Genomic DNA, 18,230 nt, shown 5'->3' with positions numbered 1-18,230 from the left:
GAACAAGTAGTATTAAAATATTAAAGTGTTAAAATAAAGTATTACACCAAAGAACGTACATATTTACTGTAATCCCCATCAAAATACCAATAGCATTTTTCATAGTGCTAGAACAAAGAATTCTGAAATTTGCATGGAACCAAAAAGACCCTGCATGGTTAAAGCATGCTTCAGAAGTTTCTTTCTTGAGAAAGAAAAACAAAGTTGGAGGTATCACAGTTCTGCACTTTAAGTCATATTCCAAAATTGTAGTGATAAGAATAATATTATACTGTCATAAAAATAGGCACAATGATGAAACAGAACAGAAAACCTAGAAATGAACCGACAACTATATGGTCAGTTAATATTGGAGCAAGCAGGAAAGACTGTTCAATTGGAATAAGACAGTGTCTTTAAGAAATGGTGTGTAGGAAACTGGACAGCAAGTTGCAGAAGAATAAAACTGGACCACTTTTTTTTTTTTAACTATGTTAGTCACCAAAGTATATCATTAGTTTTTGATGTAGTGCTCTGTGCAATACTTGCCCACCTTAATACCCATCAGTGGGCTAACCTCTTAATCCACCCCTTCCCCTCTAAAACCCTCAGTTTGTTTCTCAGAGTCCTTAGTCTCTCATGGATTGTTTCCCTTCCCTTCCCCCCCTTTATTTTTCCTTTCCTTCTCTAAATGTCCTACATGCTATTCCTTATGTTCCACAATTAAGTGAAACTGGACCACTTTCTTACACCATACACAAATACAAATTCAAAATGGATTAAAGCCCTAATTGTGAGACCTGAAACCATCAAAATCCTAGAGAAGACGGGCAGTAAACACTTTGACATCGGCTGTAGCAACTTCTTTCTAGAGCTCCTGTGGCAAGGGAAAGAAAAGCAAAAATAAACTTCTGGGACTACATCAAAATAAAAAACTTCTGCATAGCAAAGGAAATAATAAAAAATAAAATAAAACCTATTGAATGTGAGAAGGAATCTACAAATGGCATATCTGATAAAGGGTTAGTATGTAAAACTATAAAGAACTTATAAACACCCAAAAAACAAATAGTCCAGTTTAAAAAGTCTTAGAAGACATGAATAGACATTTTTACAAAGAAGACATACAGATGGCCAGCAGATCTATGAAAAGATGCTCAACATCATTGATCATTAGGGAAATGCAAATCAAAACTGCAATGAGATATCATTTCATGCTTCTGTGGATGGCTACAATCAACATCCAAAGAAACAACAGGTATTGGCAGGATGTGGAAAAAGCGGAACTGTCTTATACTGTTGGTGGGAATGCAAACTGGTGTAAGGGCTTTGGAAAACAGCATGGAATTTCATCCAAAATTTAAAAATAGGACTACTGTATGATTCAGTAACTACATTATTAGATATTTACCCAAAGAATTAAAAAATAACCACTTCAAATGTACACATGAACCTCTGTTTATAAGAACATTATATATAATAGCCAAATTATGAAAGTAGCCCTAGTATCCATCAACTGGAATGGTAAAAGATATGGTATATATAGTGAAAAACTACTCATGAAAACCAAATTGAGTTGCAATCTTACACCAGTTAGAATGGCAAAAATTGACAAGGCTAGAAACAGCAAATGTTGGAGAGGCTGTGGAGAAAGGGGAACTTACACTGTTGGTAGGAATGCAAGTTGGTATAGCCACTTTGGAAAACATTGTGTAGTTGCCTCAAAAAATTAAAAATAGAGGAGCTGGGCGGCTCAGTGGGTTAAGTCTCTGCCTTCGGCTTGGATCATGGTCTCAGGGTCCTGGGATCGAGCCCTGTGTCGGGCTCTTTGCTCAGCGGGGAGCCTGCTTTCCCTGTTCTCTCTGCTTGCCTCTCTGCCTACTTGTGATCTCTCTCTCTCAAATAAATAATAATCCTTTTTCTTTTTAAGATTTTATTTCTTTATTTGACAGACAGAGATCACAAGTAGGCAGAGAGGCAGGCAGAGAGAGAGGAGGAAGCAGGCTCCCCACTGAGCAGAGAGCCCGATGCAGGGCTCGATCCCAGGACCCTGACACCATGACCTGAGCCAAAGGCAGAGGCTTTAACCCACTGAGACACCCAGGTGCCCCAATAAATAAAAAAATCTTAAAAAAAAAAATAGAGCTAGCCTATGACCCGCCAATTGCACTAGTGGGTATTTACCCCAAACATACAGATGTAGTGAAAAGAAGGGCCACATGTACACCAATGTTCATAGCAGTAATGGCCATAATAGCCAAACCGTGGAAAGAGCCAAAATGCACTTCAGCAGGTGAATGGATATAGAAGATACGGTGCATATACACAATGGAATATTACTCAGCCATCAGAGACGATAAATACCCAGGTTTTGCACCTGGAGGAGATTCTGCTGAGTGAAATAAGTCAAGCAGAGAAAGTCAATTATCATATGGTTTCACTTACTTGTGGAACATAAGGAATAGCATGGAGGACATTAGGAGAAGGAATGGAAAATGAAGTGGGGGAAATCGGAGGGGGAGATGGACCATGAAAGACTATGGACTCTGAGAAACAAAGTGAGGGTTTTAGAGGGGGCTGTGGCATAGTTTAGCCTGGTGATGGGTATTAAGGAGGGTACATATTGCATGGAGCACTGGGTGTGGTGCATAAACAGTGACTGTTGGAATTGTATTATGATAAGTGAAAAAAGTTCATCAGAGAAGGACAAATACCATATGATTTCACTTGTGGAATTTAAGAAACAAAACACACAAGTAATAGGGAAAAAATGAGAGAGACACAGATACAAATCAAGAAATGGACTTTAAAAAAATATTTTATTTATTTATTTGACAGACAGTGATCACAAGTAGGCAGAGAGGCAGGCAGAGAGAGGAAGGGAAGCAGGCTCCCCACTAAGCAGAGATCCCTATGTAGGGCTCGATCCCAGGACCCTGGGATCATGACCTGAGTCGAAGGAAGAGGCTTTAACCCACTGAGCCACCCAGGTGCCCCAAGAAATGGACTTTTAATTATGGAGAAGAAAGAATGGTTGCTAGAGGGGAGGGTGGCGGGATGGATGAATTATATAGCTGGTGGGGATTAAAGAATGCACTATGTTGAACCCCAGGTATTGTGTTGTGGTGAATTACCCTGTTGTACATCTGAAAGTAATACGACACTATATGTTTTCTAATTGGAATTAAAAATAAATAAATAGCAATATTAGAAGTAGTATCTCTGGGGCACCTGGGTGGCTAAGTGGGTTAAGGCCTCTGCCTCTGCCTTTGGCAGGAGTTGTCATCCTAGGGTCCTGGGATTGAGCTCCATGTTGGGCGCAGAGAGCCTGTTCTACCTCTATCTCTGCCTGCCTCTCTGCCTACTTGTGATCTTTCTCTGTCAAATAAATAAATAAAACCTTTTTTAAAAAAAGTATCTCCATTCTAATCCTAAAGTGTTCTTTTTAGAATATCATTGATTTTGATATTAACATTTCATGTCAGAGTTAAGGGAATGTAATTATTAAACTGGCCCAAAGTATCTTTTGGTTTTTTGTGTGTATTATGTTAGAGTAACATAAGTACAGTCACATTGATCCTTATCTCTATCCTAATGATTTCCAAATTAAGGAATGCCTTCAAATTAGGAAAACTATTTGTTAACCTAGCTTTGGAATGGCATGATACATGCTAATTGCTAACTTTGTATGCATTATTTTTTAAAGATCAAATGAGCACAGTGGTAATTTTCATTAGTCTCATACAGATCAGCTAATTAAAATTTCCATTATTACCTTTCCATTATCTAGTAGTTTACTTTGTTCAGTATCAGAACAGGATGTTAATGATAAGTCATTCTTGTATTACAGTTCTATTAAGTATAGTGAGAATTTGTTTAATCTATTGCACTGTTTTGTTTCTTTGTGATTTCTTTAACATATTGCATTATATTGATTGTGCTGAAGATACTTTGGCATTTGTAGTACAGATTTCATAATTAAGTAGTTGGTGCTCTGATTTTTTATTCAGTATTGAGAGAAAGTGAAATATGGTAGAAAAAGAAGTAACCTGAGGATCAGAAAATTCGTATTTTATTCTTGCAACCTCACTAATTAGGTGACCATGGACAGTGAGCATGATTTTCTATTTTTGTAATGATATTATTAGATGAGCTCATACTTAATGGTCATCTCATCTTTTATATGCTATTATGTTTTCTTAATCTTCAAGTATGAACTTATGTTAAAACCCATGAAAGCTTGATAAAACGTATTTGTTTTAGAAGGCTATGTATTTCTTGTATTGCTCCATTAGGTTCCTTTCAGTCCTTATAACCACAGAGTATCTTAAATTACATAATTTAAATTTAAACCTGTTTCTAAGAGTTGGGGGAGGAGGGTGTCCTAAGGTATTGGGCTGTCACAGCTTTTCCATGAGGCACAAATACCTCAGCCATGACCATAACGAAGGGAACAAACATTTCTGAGCAGCTTACTTTGTCTATGAGACAACATATACAAAATGCCTGTTTTGACCACTTTATATGCATCCTCTCACTTAATCCTTAAAATAAATATGAGGGGTAAGTGTCTATTACCCAATATCATGAATGAGTAAACAGGTTTATAGCGATTAGTTGAATAGTCTGCTCAAAGTTTACCTAGATAAGTGAAGGTGTCACAATTAAGCCCAGTGATAGTTTGAGCTCTTCCTAGGATGCCGTACATGGTCTCAGTTTACCTAGTCTACACTAGCATTTCTGAATATATGGTAATGGAACATCTCAGTACTGTAATATTGTGAAGCAAATCGTTTAAACTAAGTTTTGAAGTTTCAGCTTGTTGAACTCATCAGACATTTACCCATTTGTTTACTCACCCATTTGTTTACTCACCATCCATCCATCCATCCACAAATTAAAGAAAGATGTTTTGAGGAGCTCCTGGGTGGTTCAGTTGGTTAAGCTGAGGTGTTGATCTAAGGGTTTTGAGTTCAAGTCCCATGTTAAAGTGCCCAACATGGAGACTACTTAAAAAGCATTGTGTTAAGATCTGGGGACAAAATGGTGTACAGTGTTGGCAAGATTCCTGCCTCATAGAGTTTATGTTTTTATAGTGAAGACGCAGTAAACAAGTAGAGTACTGAATGATGTAAGGTTACACTGAGCTAATACTATGAATGAGATATAAAATGATGTGATGATGAATGTGGTGGTGAGAGCACTATTGGGTTGAGACTTAGATGATGAATTAGGGATGGAGATATTAGGAGTAAGAATCCTGCAGGCAGAGTAAACAGCAAATACAAAGGTCATTCTACAGTAATAAACTCATGTACAAGCCTCCAGGGAAGGATTGGTAGGGCCTCGTTATCCATTAATTATGAAAATGGGTTTGAGGGTCATATGAAAGTGGTTTGTGACTGCAGACTTGCACCATTTTATACTATAAATGTTTACTTCCTATCATTCTTTGTGGTTCTACAGCCCTAAGTGTTGGGTAAATAAGTTAAAGAAATGGGGCACTGGGTGGCTCAGTCAGTAAAGCGTCTGCCTTTGGCTCAGGTAATGATCTCAGGGTCCTGGGATCAAGCCTCACATCAGGCTCCCTGCTCAGTGGGGAGCCTGCTTTTCTTTCTCATCCTCCCCCTGTGCCCTCTCTCTCTCCTCTCAAATAAATACATAAAATCTAAAAAACAAATAAGAAAAAAGGAATGTGGAAAAGATTTCATGGTGATACTTTGCTATCTATGTTGTAATTTATTCAGCAGAAGTCTTAAACATCTGTATATCCTAACAAATAAAAATACCAAGTTAGTGTGAATTATACAAAATAAGTGATCTAAAACTATGAAACTGTATTCCTTGTTCTGTAATTCTTATTGGCCAGATACAATAATAGCACACTTCCTTTGAGGCTCACTAAACCGAATCACTGTGTTAGATATCTCGCATAGAGTTCTGAATCTAGAAGGGTGATAGACATAAATAATGACCTTTGCCTCAGTGTCTTAAGTTTTATAATAGTTATAGTGCTACAGCACCAGAAGGGAATACAAGTTGCTGCAGTACTGTACCAGACTTAAGTCGTGCTTGGTTGGCTCAGTTGGTTAAGCATCTGCCTTTGGCTCAGGTTATGATCCCAGGGTTTTGGGATTGAGCCCCATGTATGACTCCATGCTCAACAGGCAGTCTACTTCTCCTCTGCCTTTCCCCCTGCTCATGCTGTCTCTCTCTCTGTCTCTCAAATAAATAAATAAAATCTTAAAAAAAGACTTTATCAGATACTTACTATTCAATGGAATTGTAAAAAATTCAGACATTAAGAATGTCTATTTCTGCAGTGAGGAGGCATTCCTTTTTTTTTTTTTAAGATTTTATTTATTTATTTGACAGACAGAGATCACAAGTAGGCAGAGAAGCAGGCAGAGAGAGAGAGAGAGAGAGAGAGAGAGGAGGAAGCGGGTTCCCCACAGAGCAGAGAGCTGGATGTGGAGCTCCGTCCCAGGACCCTGGGATCATGACCTGAGCTGAAGGCAGATGCTTAACCCACTGAGCCACCCAGGCGCCCCAAGGAGGCATTCTTGATAAAAGCCAAACACCATGCAACCCTGTGGAATCCATTTCTCATTGTTAACACATTTTTAAAAAATTTTATATCCTCAAATGATATAACTTCTACCAAATTAGGGAAAAAACCAAACCAAACCAAATCACTTTCCTTATTCTAGCTTAGGTACTTAAAGAAACTTAAGTGTGATTAGTACAGACTTGAAATATTTGACTCAAACTAGAATTTTAATTCAGGGGAATACATTTGTAATATATATCTAGAATGATTATGTATATGATTCTGTATATCTAGAATGTGAAACTGAGTTATTAGTGCAATGAATGTGTTGATGATGTTTTCCTTTCAGTCTTTTCCCCAAACTACTTATATAGTTACTATGGCAAGGTGATGAAGCTAAGGAGCTGTGTTGAGATAATGAGTTCTAGAATAACTCCATGTATATTGGAAAATAAGCTAAAAACTAGTCATTATCAGATAAATGCATTTGATGACTTTTTTTTTCATTTTTTTTTGAATTATTAATTTTTTATTTTTTATAAACATATATTATTATCCCCAGGGGTACAGGTCTGTGAATCACCAGGTTATTTGATGACTTTTTAAAATTAATATACAACATGGGAGTAACATAGGAAGGAATAGTTGGGAATTTAGACTAATATGATTAACATGCTAAATGGAGACTGTACTGTTTTACATTTTAATAACTGTTTTCACTTGTTTTTTGAGGTAGGCTAATTCTCTGATACATTTCAGTAGTTTTGGGTTATCTGTAATGTTTTATATTAAATATTCTTCACTGTATTTTACGGTATAGAACAGAAGCATATTAACTAGGAAATTTAATAAGACAATTTGTAAATGTTCATTCTGTGGGTTAATGTTAGTGCCTGGATTGTAAATTTAAGCATCCTTGTCAGTGACGCTTAATCTCACGTCCATAGTCTTTTCAGACTATGAGTACTAGCAGTGTAATTTCTTTTTAAATGAGGATTAGGGAAGGGTTGAGATATGTATATAACTTGATTTTACCTCGTTATTTCTATGACCAAGAATTTTTAAGTGCATAGCACTACGCACATATTTTTCTATAATAAAATACTTGCATGGTCTGTGCATTATTTTATTTTAAAAGTTCTTTCAAAACCTGTTGTTTTTTTAAAATGTGATTTCTTTTTTTTTATAGGGAGGGCTGAAAAACAGCAAACATGAATGTACCTTGTCTTCACAAGAATATGTTCATGAATTACGATCTGGTATTTCAGATGAGAAACTTCTTAACTGCCTTGAATCTCTGAGGGTTTCTTTAACCAGCAATCCTGTCAGGTAGGTGGGGTGGTTCTTAACATTTTGGTATAGATCATGCAATTTTACTGAATGTAGTTGTTGATGTACAATCAGTTACATCATTTTAACCTCAAGCTTTTCTGAACAGTCTGATGTCAGCTAATAAAACAGCAATGTCTGATTATTAGGTTGTAAACATTTGATAAAATACAGTTATCCTGATATCTTAATACTGGGCAATTTTAGGAATACAGATATTACTTACATGTTTAATTCCTCTTTTATTATATAAAACATGGATCCAGAAGTTAAATATCCACATTTTCTTGGTAGTTTGTGTGCAAAGGTAACAAGTATTATATTTATTTATAAAACAAATTAAGTATATTGGCTCTGGTATTATCCATTTCTGACTGAAAAATAAATACAGTTCTTTTTCTATAAGTATTAGATCTACTATTCACATATTTTTGTAATTTGGCATACCAAAATTAAATTATTTTAACTAGTAAAAGAAATGAGGGAAAGTATTAATAAACTGAAAGCTCTACAAGTTTAGGTTATTTTCTAATATCAAAGTATTTTTAATGAAGTTCTTTGCCAGTGGTGGATTCCAACAATGATACTCTTTTTTTTTAAATTAAATTTATTTATTTTCAGCATAACAGTATTCATTATTTTTTCACCACACCCAGTGCTCCATGCAATCCGTGCCCTCTATAATACCCACCACCTGGTACCCCAACCTCCCACCCCCCCGCCACTTCAAACCCCTCAGATTGTTTTTCAGTGTCCATAGTCTCTCATGATTCACCTCCTTTTCCAATTTTCCCCAACTCCCTCCTCCTCTCTAACTTCCCATGTCCTCCATGCTATTTGTTATGCTCCACAAATAAATGAAAGCATATGATAATTGACTCTCTCTGCTTGACTTATGTCACTTATGATATTCTTTATTAATCATAAAGAAACCTTTAAATTATAACCCCAATAACATGTTTTATGAGGAAAAATGGCTTTTCAATGTAATATGAAAATATTCTGGGAGATATTCATATAAATTGCTATAGTAATTCACAAATTACTGCATGAAAGTGTACAGAAATGGTATTTTGATTTTATTCATGTTTTTCCTAATATCTAATGGAGACCACATTTTGTATTTCTCCGACCTATTGGTAGAGTCTTGAAAATAATTTAGAGCTCACTTGAATTGATGTAGGAATTGAAATATACCAGCTATTTCTTTTTACTGATAGTGTATTTGTCAGAATAACTGGAAAATTACAATTCTATAATAATAATAAAAAAATCTTAAAAAGGCAGGGGTAAGATGTGATTTACTTTTGAATATGATGACCATCTAGAATGCTTCTGGTTTTAATGATTGAACAAATGATTTAATGAATGTGAGTTCTTTGAGAACCATAACCATTTTTGTGCCCTGCCCCCACACTCCTGCTACCTCTGCCATATAAACCTATAGCTCTTTACCATAGTGCACTTAGTGCTCTGAAAATTATGTGGGTGAATAAATGAATATTTAAGAAGTGACTATTGAAGAAGTTGTGGCAGTTATGAATGAAGGGGAGGGGTACCTAATAAAAATGCATTTTATACAGATGGCAAAAAAGGCTTGAAATAATACGTGGGGCCTTTAAAATATAGGCCAGCAACTACCATACAACTCCAAAGAATTATGGGACCTGGTGAGAAGCTGGTAGGTCCTCATTAGCTGGAGACAACAGCATTTTGGTAGCTGATTGGCTCCATAGGTTGCTCGAGGCTGCTTGCGTCACCACACATCGAACTTCTGGTGGTAGCTGTTTGAAGCAGTCAGAGCCCTCCTGAGGAACTCGCTGACTAAAGTGAAAACCTACCTCCTAATCTCTCTGAGCTCTTCTTAAGATGAGTAAGAATGGTTTTGTGAGCTATGGCAGCATCTCTGCTGTGGGTGAAACTTTTGGAAGCAATGACCAACCATCTCAGGGTGGTGAAGCTCCTGCTACAAAAACCCGAAGATCCAGGATTCGAATTCAGGGTATTATACCTTGTCCTGTAAACCAGCTGCTTCACCTCCACCCTGGTTGACAGTGTTTTCAAGATAAGGGGAATTGAAGTTTACCAGGTCTCTATTGTGGGGATAATCAGAAGGCCAGAGAGCTTCAAACTACATTCTTTACAGAATTGATGATACGAACACCAAGCCTATTGAGGTCCACCAGTGGCTCGGAAGAAATAAAACAAAACAGGGCATGTCGCTTCTTCTAGTGGAAGTTATGTCAAAGTGATCGGTATCCTCAGATGTTTTAAAGAAGTAAAGGGCCTCGAGGTATTGAATATCCGAGTCCTGGAGGACATGAATGAGTTCACCACACATATTCTGGAAACAGTCAATGCACATATGATGCTGGATAAAGCCCACGAAGTGGCCTCTGAACCTAGTGCGCCATCAAAAATAAATGAGGTCCAGAAGTATGGGGAGTACTACCACCTTGACTTCATCCACAAGGATGTTCTGCGTTTGATCCATGAATGTCCTCAAGGGGAAAGCAAAAGTGTACATGAGCTCCAGACCCAGCTTTACAGCCTGAGCGGCAGGGCTATCAAGCAGTCTCTTGAGTATCTGAATTGAGGGCTACATCTACCCCACTGTGGATGAAGAGCATTTTAAATCTCATTGAAGTGATGAAAAGATTTTTCATTTTCCAAAGATCCTCGTCTCCTTCTGTGAATTTTAAACTGTTGACTTTTAGGAAGTAGATTTTTTTCAACAAAATATATAAACTGGCATACTTTTAGAACCTTACCGCTTTTCCAAATGCTTTGAACTTTTCTGTTTTTCTAACTGTTGGAAGCTCAGGTGGAGATGGCGATGGATAAATTGACTAGACTTTTTGTAGGATTTACAAGCAAGCAAGTGAAAATAGCCCTGGATGAATGAATTTGGGAGAGGAAATGACGGAAAATACCTGAAAATTATTATTTGTTATGTGGGAGTTTCTGTTTCTGACATATCCATATATTAGGAGAATACAGATGGAGTCAGGGAACCAGTTAAGAGATGAAAAAAAATTCTATTGTTTTTACACTAGGTTTATTTTTTGTGTTTGGATTTAACTTATAGTCCTGTTATCTCTTGCTAAATATAGTAATAGATTAGTTTGAAAGTGCTAAAGAGAGCAATTTATGAATTCAAATGCTCAGTTCAGTATTTATTGAGTGATTTGCTCTTATTACCATAGATTTGTTTAGAAGGTAAATGACTTGGCCAGTGCTCCCCTTCCTCTTCAGTCCTGCTTTGCATGTGAGCCAAACGTTAGAGGATAAGATACCAATCCTGGGGAAATACTATCTATTATTTTGGGCAGAGATTTTTAAACCTGAGGAAGCTGAAGAATAGAATTCACAATTGAATCCACTTAGGGTTGTTAATCTATGGCTCTTAGACATATGAAGTGTATGCATTTACATTGAAATTGATTCTAAATTGACTGAATAAATTTTTCAAACCCAAACTAATATTATTACTGCTGTCACAATTCTTAGTAATTATCATATTACTTTACCTCCTAAATGTAGGTTGTATTTTGAGTATAATTTGAGAAATATAAATTATTGTATTTTTCTCAATTTCTGTTTCGTTCTTACGGATCAGAAAATGTTACCACCTCAAGACAGTATGGTACTGGCACAAAAACAGACACATTGATCAATAGAACAGAATAGAAAACCCAGAAGTGGATCCACAGCTATATGGTCAATTTATCTACAATGAAGCAAGATAAAATATCGAATGGAAAAAAGTCTCTTCAACAAATGCTGTTGGGAAAACTGGACAGCAATATACAATAGAATGAAACTGGACCACTTTCTTTTACCATACAGAAAAATAAATTCAAAACGGATTAAAGATCTAAATGTGAGGCAGGAAACCATTAAAACCCTAAAGGACAACACATAACTTCTTTGACATCGGCTTTAGCTACTTCTTATTAGAGATGTCTCCTGAGGCAGGAGAAACAAAAACAAAAGTGAACTGTTGGGAATTCATCCAGATAAAAAGCTTTTGTACAACAGAGGAAACAACAAAACTAAAAAGAAACCTGTGGGGTGAGAAAAGTGAGAGAAGGTATTTGCAAATGATGTACCTGATAAAGGGTTAGTATTTAAAATCTATAAAGAATTTATCAAACTCAACATCTGATAACCAAATAATCCAGTTAAAAAATCAGTGGAAGACATGATTAGATACTTTTCTAAAGTAGACATACAAATGGAGGACAGACACATGAAAAGATGCTCAACATCACACATCATCAGGGAAATATAAATCAAAACTATAATGAGATACCACCTCACACCTATCAGAATGGCTAAATAACAACTCTGGAAACAACATGTTAGTGAGGATGCAAGGTAAGGGGAAATCTCTTGCAGTGTTGGTGGGAATTGCAAACTTGTACAGCCACTGTGGCAAACAGTGTGGAGGTTCCTCAAAAAGTTAAAAATGGAGCTACCCTATGATCCAGCAATTGCACTACTAGGTATTTACCCAAAGTATACAAACACAATAACTTGATGGGACACTTGCATCCCAATGTTTATATTGCATCATCAACAATAGCCAAATTATGGAAAGAGCCAAGTGTCTACCAACTAATAAATGGCAAAAGAAGGTGTGGTGTATGTGTGTGTATGTGTACACACACACACACAAACACACATAAACACATGCATATGTATATATAATGGATTATTCTTCAGCCGTAATGAATGGCATCTTGACATTGGAGTGACATGAATGGAGCTAGAAGTATTATATTAACTGAAATAAGTCAGTGAGAAAGACAAATACCATATTATTTCACTCCTTTGTGGATGTTAAGATAACATACACAGGGAGAACAAAAAGAGGCAAACCAAGAAATAGACTCTTTTTTTAAAAAAATTATTTTTTTTCAGTGTTCCAAAATTCATTGTTTATGCACCATCCCCAATGCTCCATGCAGTACATGCCCTCCTTAATACCCACCACCAGGTTTCCCCAGACCCCTCTCCCCTCCCTTCCAAAACCGTCAGTTTGTTTCTCAGAGTCCACAGTCTCTCATGGTTCGTCTTCCCCTCCAATTTCCCCCAACTCACTTCTCTTCTCCATCTCCCAATGTCCAGTTGCTGGGTCATAGGGTAGCTCTATTTTCAACTTTTTGCGGAACCTCCATGTTGTTTTCCAGAGTGGTTGCACCAACATGCATTACCACCAACAGTGGAGGAGGGTTCCCCTTTCTCTGCATCCTCACCAGCATCTGTCATTTCCTGACTTGTTAATTTTAGCCATTCCGACTGGTGTGAGGTGGTAACTCATTGGGGTTTTGATTCATATTTCCCTGATACCGAGTGATGTGGAGCACTTTTAATGTGTCTGTTGGCCATCTGGATGTCTTCTTTGCAGAAATGTCTGTTCATGTCTTCTGCCCATTTCTTGATTGGATTATTTGTTCTTTGGGTGTTGAGTTCGCTAAGCTCTTTATAGATTTTGGATACTAGCCCTTTATCTGATATGTCATTTGCAAATATCTTCTCCCATTCTGTCAGTTGTCTTTTGGTTTTGTTAACTGTTTTCTTTGCTGTGCAGAAGGTTTTGATCTTGATGAAATCCCAATAGTTCATTTGTGCCCTTGCTTGCCTTGCCGTTGGCGATGTTCCTAGGAAGACGTTGCTGCGGCTGAGGTCGAAGAGGTTGCTGCCTGTGTTCTCCTCAAGGATTTTGATGGATTTCTTTCTCATATTGAGGTCCTTCATCCATTTTGAGTCTATTTTTGTGTGTGGTGTAAGGAAATTGTCTAGTTTCATTTTTATCCATGCGGCTGTCCAATTTTCCCAACACCATTTGTTGAAGAGGCTGTCTTTTTACGATCGGACATTCTTTCCTGCTTTGTCCAAGATTAGTTGACCATAGAGTTGAGGGTCTATTTCTGGACTCTATATTCTGTTCCATTGATCTATGTGTTTGTTTTTGTACCAGTACCATACTGTCTTGATGATGACAGCTTTGTAATAAAGCTTAAAGTCCAGAATTGTGATGCCACCAACTTTGGCTTTCTTTTTCAATATTCCTTTGGCTAATCGAGTCTTTTCTGGTTTCATATAAATTTTAGGATTGTTTGTTCCATTTCTTTGGAAAAAAATGGATGGGATTTTGATAGGGATTGCTATAAAGTAGACAGGGTTTCTATGAATGTGTATATCCTACATAGTGCCTTTAGTTTAAAAAAATCAAGATGTTTCTCCAATGACCCAGAGTAATACGACTGGTATGCAGTTTTCCAGTAATCTAACCTGCTACCAAAGTGTACTTGAGAAATGTCCCTGAGGTTCTCCCCCATTATATCTATCATCTCCGCCTGACTTTTGAGAGGGGTTAGTTAGATGAGAATTCACATTTAAGATCCCAGCTAGCAACCTGGAGTGCAGGTATTTTGTGTGGTTAGTTCAAAGAAGATATGTGTGGTTTAGAAAACAGTGTTTGCTCCATGACCCCAGCTCTTCAACTGCTGTTAGATGGACAGCTAATTTGGGGAGGTTTTCCACCTTGTCAGCAGTTATAGGTTTGTAGCCTCTCACATCAGGCAGTTCAAACATGAAAATCACCTGTTGAAATGGGATCCATAAAGGCAGAATATAGAAGGCAGTATAATGTTATAGTGTACTTTGAAAAACTAAATCAGCTTCGGGTGAGATAGGTTAGTGGTCTCTCATATGAGCATGAAACTCAAGAGATTATATAACCAGAATCAACCAGATTTCTACTTAAGTCTTTTCTGAGCATGCAATATTATTGAAAATATGAAGATTGAGTCCAATTCTATTTTGGGGGATACAACATATATATTGAGGACTGCTCTAGTTTTTTTATGGTGCAAGGTGCCATACCAGCCGTAATGTGAGCTTTGAAGGGAGGTTCTTGGAGATCATTTCTTAAATTGATCTAGTCGACATCATTCATCAAAAGGTATTAAAGACTACATATTAAACTGGAATGTTAAATGGAGTTTTTAGAAAAATGAGTTATGATGAATTTCCATATGTGAATTAGTAATTGTAAAAGTGTAAGAATACCCTGAAATGGACCTAGTGCTAAAATTTATTAAGCATTAATGCATTTTTGTTTGATATAGAAAATGCCCAAGAATTTTTTAGTGTTGTTGAGGTCAGCATTATAAATATCAGTTAATATGACAAAATCTTTTTTTTAATGAGAGAGAGGACAAGTGGGTGGGGGAGGGGAAGAGAGTAAGGGAAAAAGAAATTTTTTTTTTAAAGATTTTATATATTTATTAGAGAAAGAGAAAGCACAAGTAAGGGGAACAGCAGGTAAAGGGAGAGGCAGTCTCCTTGCTGAGCAAGGACCCCAATGAGGGACTTGATCCCAGGGTCTGCGGTCAGGACATGAGTCAAAGGCAGATGATTAACAAACTGAACCACCTAGGCATCTTGGGGAAAGAGAGAGTCTTAAGCAGGCTCCATTCCTGATGTGAAGCCAGATGTGGGGCTCGATCTCAAAACCCTGAGATTTTACCTGAGCCCAAATTAAGGGTCAAACACTGAACCAACTGAGCCACTCAGGTGCCCCAAAATGAGAAAATTAATCTTTTTATTGTAAGTGGTATGGGATGTTGATCTGGCAGTATTCTTTGGTCTTATGGCATATTTTGTACCTAAAAAGTAGAAAACCAAAACGTCACTATAAGTTTATTTGCTCATCATTACTTTCTCCTATGAAGAGAGTGCAGGATATGCAGTGCTGGAGTTGTTATAATGCGAGCTTTTCATTAATTTTATTATTTATTTATTTATTTATTTTGTTAAGATTTTTAAATATTATTTATTTATTTGACAGAGAGAAATCACAAGTAGTCGGAGAGGCAGGCAGAGAGAGAGAGAGAGGGAAGCAGGCTCCCTGCTGAGCAGAGAGACTTTTCATTAATTTTAATTTCTGTTCTTTTTGAATTGTTTATAAGGAACAATAATGGTTTTACATGTTGAAATCATTTTTCTAAATTTTCTGATAACGAAAATTTGATGCAAACCTTTACTTTAATGCATTTATCAACTGTTTCAAATGATCTTGGAAAATTAGAATAATAAAAGTTAAGAACAGAGAGCTATAGAGGAGTTAATTTGCAAGAACAAGTTATATATGTACATTGATTGTTCTAATGTGGCTAGGGATTTATGTAACATTGATATGAAGCGTCTTAGATAAATATGAATTATCCGATATTACTGTGGACATATTAACAACATGCTGGACATACACTGTGGAGGTATATATAAGGATGATACTGGACTTTTTTGTTTGTGATCCCACAACAGATTTGGGATTTTGTGATCAACTATTTTATAATCCTTTATGTATTCTTTTTATTAGAGAGCTCACCTTCCATTCAAGATTTTTGGCTCTTATTCTTATATGTACGATTTGGAGTTATCTTTTGCATTTCTTATTCATCACATTTGACCATTTTATTTTTTTTTAAGGTTTATTTATTTACTTCATAGAGCGAAAGCAAAGTAAGAGAGCACATTAGCAGGAGGGGCAGAGGGGATGGCAAGAGTCTCTCAAGCAGACTCTATATTGAGGGTAGAGCTTGACGCTCCATCTGACAGCCATGAGATCAGTATTTGAGCTGAAACTAAGAGTCGGACACTTAACCAATTGCACCACCAAAGCACCCCATCCATTTTTTAAAAATTTTTTATTTTTTAGGGGCACCTGTGTGGCTCAGTGGGTTAAAGCCTCTGCCTTTGGTTCAGGTCATGATCCCAGGGTCCTGGGATCAAGCCCTGCATCGGGTTCTCTGCTCGGCGGGGAGCCTGCTTCCTCATCTCTCTCTGCTTGCCTCTCTGCCTACCAGTGATCTCTGTCAAATAAATAAATAAAATATTAAAAAAAAAGTTTTTTTTATTTTTATAAACATATATTTTTATCCCTAGGGGTACAGGTCTGTGAATGGCCAGGTTTACACACTTCACAGCGCTCACCATAGCATATACCTTCCCCAATGTCCATAACCCCACCGTACTCTCCCTCCCCTTCTCCCCCCACAACCCTCAGTTTGTTTTGTGAGATTAAGAGTCACTTATGGTTTATCTCCCTCCCAATCACATCTTGTTTCATTTATTCTTCCCCTACCCCCAGAACACCCCATGTTGCATCTCCACTTCCAAATATCAGGGAGATCATAAGATAGTTGTCTTTCTCTGATTGACTTATTTCGTTAAACAAGATACCCTCTTGTTCCATCCACATCGTCGCAAATGGCAAGATTTCATTTCTTTTGATGGCTGCATCGTATTCCATTGTGTATATATACCACCTCTTCTTTATCCATTCATCTTCTGATGGACATCTACGTTCTTTCCATAGTTTGGTTATTGTGGACATTGCTGCTATAAACATTTGAGTGTATGTGCCCCTTTGGATCACTACGTTTGTATCTTTAGGGTAAATACCCAGTAGTGCAATTGCTGGGTCATAGGGTAGTTCTATTTTCAACATTTTGAGGAACCTCCATGCTGTTCTCCAGAGTGGTTGCACCAGCTTGCATTCCCACCAGCGGTGTAGGAGGGTTCCCCTTTTCCGCATCCTCGCCAGCATCTGTCATTTCCTGACTTGTTAATTTTAGCCATTCTGACTGGTGTGAGGTGATATCTCATTGTGGTTTTGATTTGTATTTCCCTGATGCTGAGTGATATGGAGTACTTTTTCATGTGTCTGTTGGCCATGTGGATGTTTTCTTTGCAGAAATGTCTGTTTATGTCTTCTGCCCATTTCTTGATTGGATTATTTGTTCTTTGGGTGTTGAGTTTGCTAAGTTCTTTATAGATTTTGGACACTAGCCCTTTATCTGATATGTCGTTTGCACATATCTTCTCCTATGCTGTCAGTTGTCTTTTGGTTTTGTTAATTGTTTCCTTTGCTGTGCAAAAGCGTTTGATCTTGATGAAATCCCAATAGTTTTTTTTTTTTAAAGATTTTATTTATTTATTTTACAGAGATCACAAGTAGGCAGAGAGGCAGGCAGAGAGAGAGGAAGGGAAGCAAGCTCCCTGCTGAGCAGAGAGCCCAATGCAGGGCTCGATCCCAGGATCCTGGGATTATGACTGGAGCCAAAGGCAGAGGCTTAACCCACTGAGCCACCCAGGTGCCCCAAATAGTTCATTTTTGCCCTTGCTTCCCTTTCCTTTGTCGATGTTCCTAGGAAGATGTTGCTGCGGTTGAGTTCAACAAGGTCGCTGCCTCTGTTCTCCTCAAGGATTTTGATGGATTCCTTTCTCACATTGAGGACCTCCATCCATTTTGAGTCTATTTTCATGTCTGGTGTAAGGAAATGATCCAATTTCAATT

At 37.2% G+C, this 18,230-nt stretch overlaps 2 protein-coding genes and 1 long non-coding RNA gene across 3 annotated transcripts in view; 2 read left to right on the top strand and 1 right to left on the bottom strand.

Annotated features, from left to right (window-relative positions):
• The window catches only part of LOC309855567, a 1,258,688-nt gene that overhangs the window by 202,987 nt on the left and 1,037,471 nt on the right, over positions 1-18,230 (bottom strand). The gene's annotated exons all lie outside the window — the stretch shown is intronic.
• The window catches only part of DIAPH2 (diaphanous related formin 2), a 919,476-nt gene that overhangs the window by 231,999 nt on the left and 669,247 nt on the right, over positions 1-18,230 (top strand). The window contains exon 6 of the mRNA XM_082715955.1: positions 7,719-7,858. Coding sequence (XP_082572081.1) covers positions 7,719-7,858 — 140 coding nt within the window. The remainder of the gene's footprint in view (positions 1-7,718; positions 7,859-18,230) is intronic.
• RPA4 (replication protein A4) lies at positions 9,651-10,503 on the top strand (the record flags this gene model as incomplete). Its single annotated transcript, XM_082717942.1, is given in 5 exon segments — positions 9,651-9,892; positions 9,894-9,973; positions 9,975-10,078; positions 10,081-10,447; positions 10,449-10,503. Coding segments are annotated over 5 exon segments (771 nt in total). The 5' UTR covers positions 9,651-9,727.

This window comes from Mustela nivalis (assembly GCF_964662115.1).
Source record: "Mustela nivalis genome assembly, chromosome: X".
Lineage (NCBI taxonomy): Eukaryota > Metazoa > Chordata > Mammalia > Carnivora > Mustelidae > Mustela > Mustela nivalis.
The sequence above is the reverse complement of the archived record's forward strand: the minus strand, read 5'-3'. Positions and strand labels throughout refer to the sequence as shown.